Source organism: Callorhinus ursinus, unplaced genomic scaffold (genome assembly GCF_003265705.2).
Source record: "Callorhinus ursinus isolate GAN/ISIS: 27379988/994484 unplaced genomic scaffold, GSC_fseal_2.0 scaffold11, whole genome shotgun sequence".
Taxonomy (NCBI): Eukaryota; Metazoa; Chordata; class Mammalia; order Carnivora; family Otariidae; genus Callorhinus; species Callorhinus ursinus.
Genome location: NW_027397073.1, coordinates 7335924 through 7344908, shown reverse-complemented (window position 1 = coordinate 7344908; position 8985 = coordinate 7335924). Strand labels below are relative to the sequence as shown.

Here is an 8985-nt window from a genome sequence, read left to right as displayed (position 1 = left end):
AAAAAAATCTTAGAACTAATAGGTGAATTGGAGTAAAGTTGCAGAGTACAAAATCAACATATGAAAATCACTTGCGTTTCGTTATACCAACAGTGATCTCTCCAAAAAGGAAATCAAGAAAACAATCCCATTCATAATAGCAGCAAAAAGAATAAAACACTTAGAAATAAGTTTAACTCAGGAGGTGAAAGACCTGTCACTGAAAACTATAAATCACTGATGAAAGAAATCGCGGAAGATACAAATGGAAATACCCTGTGTCCGTGGATTGGAAGAATTCATATTGTTAAATATGCCATACTACCCAAAGTGATACACAGATTCAATACAATCCCTATCAAAATTTCAGTGACATTTTTCAGAGAAACAGAAAAGAAACAATTCTAAAATTTATATGGAGCCACAAAAACTGAATAGTCAAAGCAGTCTTGAGAAAGAAAAACAAAACTTTAGACATCGTGCTTCTTCATTTCCAATTATTTTGGAAAATATAGTAATTAAAAGCTATAGTAATTAAAACATTATGGTAACAGCATAGAAACAGACACATAGACCAATAGTAGAACAGAATAGAGAGACCAGAAAAACACATATATATTTTTATATACCCATGCGAAGGGATGAAAGTGAACCTTCCTCTTACACCATACACAAAAATCAACTCAAAATGGATTAAAACCTGAAATGTAAAGCCTGAAACCATAAAATTCCTAGAAGAAAACATAGGGGGGAAGCAACTTGACATTATTCTGGGAAATGACTTTTTTGTTTTGTTTTATTTTGTTTTGTTCTGTTTTGCGTTGTTTTGTTTTAAAATGATACCCAAGGCAACAAAAGCAAAAATAAATAAAGTGGGACTAAAATCATTGTATTCTTTACCATCATGGACTCGCCCATGTAAGTAAATATGCAAATACGTATGCTAATTTTATTTTTATTTTACTTAAGACCTTGATGAGACAGTAAAAGTGGTTACTTTTATGAAATCTAGATCCTTAAGTACATCTTTTTAATACTCTATTGGGAAAAAATGGCAAGAACTCCTAAAAAACACTTCTGCTACCTACTGACGTGCAGTGGTTAACCCCAGTAGGAGCGCTGCTGGGATTGTGGAAGTTACAAGCAAAATAGTTCATTTCTTTTCAAAGAACACCTGTTCTAGCAATAGTCTTTGACAAACTATGGTCATTCAGATTTGGGTGTCAGACATTTTCTCAAAAATGAACAAGTCAACCTGTCTTTAGGGAAAACAACTGACAATATTAACAATGCTAAAATTTAAGGTTTCAAGTGATAAATGGGGAACCTTGTGTCTGCATTTTTGAGCTTGACAACTCAGAACTTATCAATTTTTCTGTGGCAATTAAGGTTGATATTAACGAATATTTTTATGTTAATAGTGAAATATGACAATGTAAGATCTTCATAACTCAGCAAACCAATATTTTCCCAATGACCAAAGTTGAAAAGAGTTCTGTGGATTTTAATACAACAGAGTGTAAATGTGTACGATGTGACTCTGCATGACAACCTTCAAGAAAACATTTGTCAGGTTTGGAGATAGAATCAAAGAAGAATATCCACAACTGGCTAAAATGCTCTTAAATTGTTCTTCCCTTTTACCACCTCATGTCTGGGTGAGGCCTTGTTTTCTATATGCTTAATCAAAACAATGTATTGCAACAGACTGAATTCAGAAGATATGAGTTTCAAACTGCCTTCTGTTAAGCCAGACATTAAGAATTTTGCAAAAATGTGAAAACATTACCATTCTTTACCTATTTGAGGAATTTTTTATTTTAAATGTCATTCGTGTTATCATGCAATGAGTTTATGAGTATTTTTAAACACGCAAATAAACATTTAATAATTTATGTTTTAATTTCTCTCGGGTGATCGTTAATAGATACAACCCACGTGAATAAAGTAGGACAGGCAAGTAAGGTTTGGGAGGTGTCTCTATATAGAGAGACAACTTTAAAATTCAGGTGCCATGTCCGCAAACTGGTTGTAGAAATACAGATGTGGTTCCTCCATGCTTCTTTAGCTCTGTTTTTAATTCTTTCATTGGGTTCATCACTGTTATTTGTGATCTTATCACCTCAACTAAATTATGAAGTCCTACAGAAAAAGGTTATGTGTTTCATCTTTGAGCTCTCTGACTTTATCAGCAGGAATTCCTTAGGGATTACTCTTTGTAATGAAAATTAAATAGCACTAGTTAGCAAAGTCACCATTTAGGTATGCTTATATTTGGGTTTTAATTTTATTACTTAATAAGACCTTTAAATTGTTGACCATGGCATTTATTGACTTAGACCTAAGCAGCTGAATCCTTTGAAAGTATTTCCCTCCAATTAAATTTTGCTAATTTCATATTTATTTAAAGTAATGAACTCTTTTATTAAACTTCAATTGTATTATGTGCTTTTATAGCCATGTGAATAATCAGGATTTAGAAATATACATTGTTAAATGATGTAATAATTTATTGATACATATTATTGAAATGCTCTAGGATTTCAAAATTTTAATAAATATTGATTATTTTTATGTAACATTGACAGGTTTTAAACTAATAAAAACATTTTTATTTTGAAAATTTAAAAATATTTTAAAAGTTGTTTTCATCTAAGAAAATACAAAATTCCTTCCTGGGTGGTAAATCTCCATGATACTGAGAGGGAAAAGTGAGGGTAGGAGATTCAGATATATTAGATCTTGACCTAAATTGTTGTGATTCACAATACTTTTTAAAAATGTATTTTGAATTAAACAAAAGCAGTTCTGGAGATATACAAACTTCTTAAAAAAAAACTTCTGGTATGATTTTATTACATTTTATAATTTAGTGTAACACTTGAATGTCCTAACCAAGACAACGTGAGAAGCAGAATTTTATCCCCCTCTTAAGTATTTTGCTTTCCTGGCATCTCTTTAATGTCTTAGAGCACAGACTGAAGTGCATAGCATCACACTACTGATCAGCAACAAAGAGTCTTGCACTATTCTGGAAACCAATGTAACAACGTCTATTTGAAAAGGTTGTCTGCATTTCCAAATGTAAATTTTACAGAAGAGCAAACACGGTGTTCAAACTACATCATCTGACAGATTGCCTATGGCACAGAAGTTAGAAAATCCCCAGTGATTGCTGCATTTTGCTAAGCTATCCATTAATTTGTTTTGCTGATTTTTGCTATGAAAGGACAAAAAAGATGGGACCCACAATATCTGTTCTAATATTCCTTTATATTAATAAATAAAATATTCAGGAATGGCCCTTGAGCAGAATAATAAATGCTTTTATGATATTGTTTTGTACAACTAGATGTTACACATGATGTAGCTTAGATAGTGTAAGGCTCACTTGCCATAAATTGCATGAATTCTTGGACAACACATAATCTTCATTGCTTTTAGACTCTACTTAATTCTGGCAAGATCCTTTGTTTAGCCAAAATTAATAAAACTTGAGAAAAATAACTCTTTTTCAAATATAACTTCAGCGTGCTCTGTTAGAATAAAATTCAGCTTAAATATTATGTGAGTCACTTATCAAATCATTTAAAAATTCAAGAGTTTAACTTTATTTGAGAATATGCTTTACGTACTTTAAATATAACATGTGAATCATTTTTCCAAAAGAAGCATTCTCATCTTTCTCTCCAAGGTATAAATCCTCAGAAACTGTAAGATAATGGTGTCTAATTTTTCTTTCCTGGAAGAGGAAATGAGTATTTTCAGATTCTTAGGTATGTAAATAGATGTAAAAAGTATATATAATATATGTATGTGTACAAGTATTTGTATATATGCATAAATATGAAGCAAATGTTTTGTAGGTTATTTTGCTTAAAATCACTTATCTTACCAATTTTAATTTTGCATGTTAATCTTAATGAGATAATTATAAGAGAAAAACAAATATCAAAAAAGGAATATATTAAAATTAGCTTCTCATCATTGTGACAGAACTGTAAATTCATTGTAACAAGGAATAAAAGGGCTCCTGTGGACAGCTTACACAGCAACCCTGAGTAGTGGGTTTGTTATTTTATGAAGCTGAAAGTCTAGGTCACCACAGATTTTAGAAGGGAATGTGACAGCTAACACCAGGCTCTTTAAAAAGTATCTACATAGTTTTACTTTACAGACATTATTTTATATGACATGGGTACAACTTTTGGTCATGAATTGATACTTCTTTTAACTATTTTGATACTATCATGTCTTCATCAACAACAAAGGTATCATCTTCAAAAATGGAAGACTAAAATTTTAAAAAATACATGAAATATATCTGTATATTTTTCTCCACCTAGAACACTAGTTGATGACCAATGGTGCTTCTAGGATGGCTTTGCAAGTCATGAATGGAATTAAGTCTTTTCCCTTCAACAAAATCCTTCATTTACAGTTAGAGCATGTGCCCTAGCATAACAAGCCCTGAACATGGATCAAGCAAGTCAAAACTGGTACCCTTGTCAAAGACAAGGGAAATGCCAATTCCTGCCCATGCTAGCCATCCTCTCCCACCTCAGGCGGGGAGGACTGAGAAACACTTTTGAAATCCAAAACCCAGACTTTACCCTAGGGCTAGAGAATGCTTCCCCTCCCACCACACCTCATCACCGCGCCACTAGGGGCCTCGTTATAGCAATTCCTTTTTACCCAACACATCATGTCTGGCTATAGAGAAAAAAATTACAGGAAAGGAGAAAAAGTAGAACCATATAAAATGCACAATTAAAATAGTAAAATGCAGAAAAAGAGTAGAAGGCAAAATAGGAAGAAAGAGCAAGGGCAGCAAACAAAACGGTAACAAATACGGTAGATATTAATACAGCTGTATCAATGATCACTTTGAACATCAATGGTCTAAAAAGACAGAGATTGTCAGAGTGGATCCAAAAACAGGATCCAACTACATGTTTTCAAAAAGAAACCCACCTTAGGGGTGCCAGGGTGGCTCAGTCATTAAGTGTCTGCCTTCGGCCCAGGTCATGATCCCAGGGTCCTGGGATTGAGCCCCACATCGGGCTCCCTGCTCAGCGGGAAGCCTGCTTCTCCCTCTCCCACTCCTCCTGCTTATGTTCCATCTCTCACTGTGTCTCTCTCTGTCAAATAAATAAATAAAATCTTAAAAAAAAAGAAAATAAATAAAAATAAAATAAAAAAAATAAAAATTCATTAAAAATATAACACTAATAATTTAAAAAGGGGGTAGAACACTACATCAAAAACTAATGATGTAATGTATGGTGATTAACATAACACAATAAAATAAAAAAATAAACAGGGGATAGCTATTTTAATTTCAGACAAGACTTCAAAGCAAGGAAGGTTATCAGGGATAAAGAAAGCCATTACATATTGATAAATTGGTCAATCCTACAAGAAGGCATAACAATTTTTAGTGTGTGTGCACCTAACAGAGCATCAAACAATGTGAGTCAAAAATTGGTAGAACTACAAAGAGAAATAGTTGCATCCATTATCAGAGTTGGAGTCTTCTATACCCCTCTTTCACAAATGGACAGATCCAGGAGGCAGAAAATCAGTAAGGACATTGTTGAACTCAACAGCACCATCAGTCGACTGGATATAATGTACATGTATAGACAAAGTCAACAAACACATTCTTCCAGCTCTCATGGAACATTCACCAAGATACACCACATTCTGGGCCACTAAACATATCTACACAAATATAAAAGAATAGAAATGGTACAATATCTGCAATCAGTCCACAATGGAACTGGAAATCAATAATGGTATGATAGCGGGAAAATCCCCAAATGTGTGGAGATTAAACAATATACTTTTAATCAGTACATGGGTCCAAGAAGAAACCTCAAGAGAGATTTTTAAATATTTGAACTAAGTGAAAATGAGAATGAACCTGTCAAATCTTTTGTGTTAGAAGAAATAGCATTCAGCATGTTGACAAGTAGATTAAAAAAAATGTCATGTTATTATTGCAGTGGGTTTGCAGAGTAGTTGAGAGAGTAGACATTTGTCCATTTCTCTGGACTGTGGAGAAAAAGAAAAGGGGCACAAGTTGTAGCAGAAGAACTTGTGCCCATAGACAGTTTGGAGCTAGAATAAGGAAGTTTATTAAATATTTATTAATTGCCAAACAAATAAAGTATTGCTAACCTGGGTGCATGAATCATGGATGGGCCTTGGTGAGAGAACGGGGTGAGGTAGTAGTGGGTACATGGGCTTATGAACGCCATGTGCATTTTTCTGGGAAGCAGGTCCATTGCTTATATTTATGACCTCTAATTTTGAGGTCACTTCTTCTGCCAGTTGACCGGTATCAGTTGCTTTGTGACTCTCGTCCCACCAGGAACTTGCACAATGGATGAGAGTTAGGAGAAAAGAGAGATATTAAACCCAATGAGTATTTAACAAAAATGTATTGAGAATCTTGTGTGTATCACATCTGCTCTTGTTGGCAGAAGATACAATTTTCATAAAAACACAGAGTCCTTGCTTTCATGGAGTTATTCTACATAATTTTTAGAATATTTCAAAATTCAGCAAACAAGGACCAACATTGAGGGCAGAGGAGAAGACATGCTTGTTCTGTTCTCCATCATTTTTGGCTACAGTTAATTGGAAAAGGGTATAAATATGCAGTGGAAAGTGGCTTAAGAGAGTAGTAACTGATCATTTTGTTTCACCACTCCCGTATACAGCGTCTCCTGTACACTAAGTGAAAAATATTTTTCTTTCAAGGTAACGGAACTGCACAACATCAAAAATATAACCAGACTGCCTCGAGAGACAAAGAAGCATGCAGTGGCAATTATCTTTCATGATGAAACGTCAAAGACATTTGCCTGTGAGTCAGGTAAGCAATTATAGCCCCATCTACAGCTTGTGGAAATTGAACTGCTTCAGAGACAATGGCCCAGATGGATTAAGTTATACCACTGAATAGGAAGGCTTATTGTGATAAGACTGTGCTGTGGAAAACTTTAGGGAGAAGCTCAACATGTTGATTTCTACAGATGTTTTGGGTGCTTTTTTATTATCCGTCTGTGTCTGGATTTTGCTCCCAGGTGGTCTGAGGACTCTTGAGGTTTCTATTCAAGCTTGAAAAATTAAGTAAACAGTGCCTGGGAGATGTTGTTAGGGCAAGCTTGTGACTTGTATTCTGGTTCCTGCCGGGTGCAGCTGTAAGCATTTGGTGGGAAAATAATAACGCTGCCATGCAAAAGTGTGGGGCAAAGCACAGCTGAAGTCCCCAGACATTCCAAAGCTGAACTTTGAGCAATTGGTTGCTTTCATGGATTCTTAGTACTACAGGTAAATACATTTCAGATTGAATTTTAGCATCCCAACTCATAAAACACTCTGACATCGTTGAGACACACGGCAGTTTATAGTTTGAACCTGTAGTATTTTTCATTTTGAAATCCCTGTGCTATGCAACGTATTAGTTGGCTTATTATAGCTTTTTAAAGATTTTGCTCAACGAAATGGCGCATTCGTTTTATAATGGATGGAAGCAAGAAGCACCAAGGGTTCGAAAGAAGTGAATTTAAAATTATAGTGAAGTCCTTAGTAGAAGTCTTACTATTTTTTTTGAGGAAATAAAGCTTCTGGATTTATAGTTAAAGTTTATAGGTATAATTAATATCAAGTTCTATTATTCTAAAATTGATAATGTCACCTTGCCTAAATAAAATTGTTCACACCTCCTCACCTACACTTTTCTTAGTTTTGCTAAACTGAATTGCAATTTATCAACATGTTTTTCCTGGGATGCCTTTAATCCCTTTTGCCATACTTCCCTTCACTCATCATCTGGCTTCATTTCATCATTTAAAATTGACTTTTGGCATTGCATAGAAGTCTGTTAACTGGTGATATCAACTCCATTTCGCAATAGAACCTGTCCCAACCTCGCTGGTATCATTTATTAACATCCAAAAATATTTGTGCCTTCTTGTTCACTGTCTTAAAACTGTCTCACCACTTCACTTTGCTCTGAGCTCTAAGATAATGTCTCATATTAAAACTAACAACCAGAAAATTGGTTTGCCAAAAAAGATAAAAGATAATTTTCACTATTGTTTGTATGCTTCAATTTTCACCACTGCCCTACAGTTTTGAAATTATATTGAGCCATGTTGTGGGTACAAATGCAATACTCAAGTCTGTTACTTCAGATAAGAATGATATTGAATTATGTTTCTGAAATTCAGACACAGAGTTGTACCCCGTAAGTCTAACATTGGAAGGTTTTTAAGATTATAAGATTATTTTCATTTTTTTTTGTGGTGGTGGTGGCTTCATGGGTCATGTAAGATTTTGGAGAAACAAAGGCTCCTTCCCTAAAACAAAATGGCCTTAATTTTCAAGAGAAGAATTTCCAGACAGTGAGGCTGAAACTAGATCCAAATGTAAAATAAAAGAACATGTTTATTTGAATTCCTAGCAAAGAGTTTCAACTCATTTGGATTATGACTTATTCAAATTATTGGTGTTTTAAATCACTTTTGTGTATGTAGATATAGCAGTATGCTTGAAGCTAGTAGTAAAAGTGCTTAAGAAACAATGGCACGATTTTATTAAATTTTCTTAACTTCATGGCATATGACAATAGAAAAAAAGAAAGGACTTGAAACACATAAACAGGGAATTTGAGTACTTCTGGCAAATTATATTTTTAGATCTATATTAAGATCAATAGTCCATGTCTGCTGATAAAATGGCAAAATCATTTGGAAAAAAGACTCCAACTGTAAAGCAGTCACAGATGTGAAAATCAAAACAGCGATACGGTTAGAGCAAAATTAAAAGGAACTCTCACATTTAAATGTGAATGCAGATCAAAGTGTATTCTCATGATGGCTAGTGAGTATGCAAATTGCCTCAATTTTTTTTTAAAAATTTTATTTATGGGGCGCCTGGGTGGCTCAGTTGGTTAACCGACTGCCTTCGGCCCAGGTCATGATCCTGGAGTCC

At 34.2% G+C, this 8985-nt stretch overlaps 1 protein-coding gene across 2 annotated transcripts in view; it reads left to right on the top strand.

The window, feature by feature from the left end:
- Nucleotides 1–8985, top strand: part of DOK6 (docking protein 6) — a 368967-nt gene that overhangs the window by 121863 nt on the left and 238119 nt on the right. For both annotated transcript variants that reach the window (XM_025886885.2, XM_073898065.1), the window contains exon 3: nt 6748–6862. In XM_025886885.2, coding sequence (XP_025742670.1) covers nt 6748–6862 — 115 coding nt within the window. The remainder of the gene's footprint in view (nt 1–6747; nt 6863–8985) is intronic.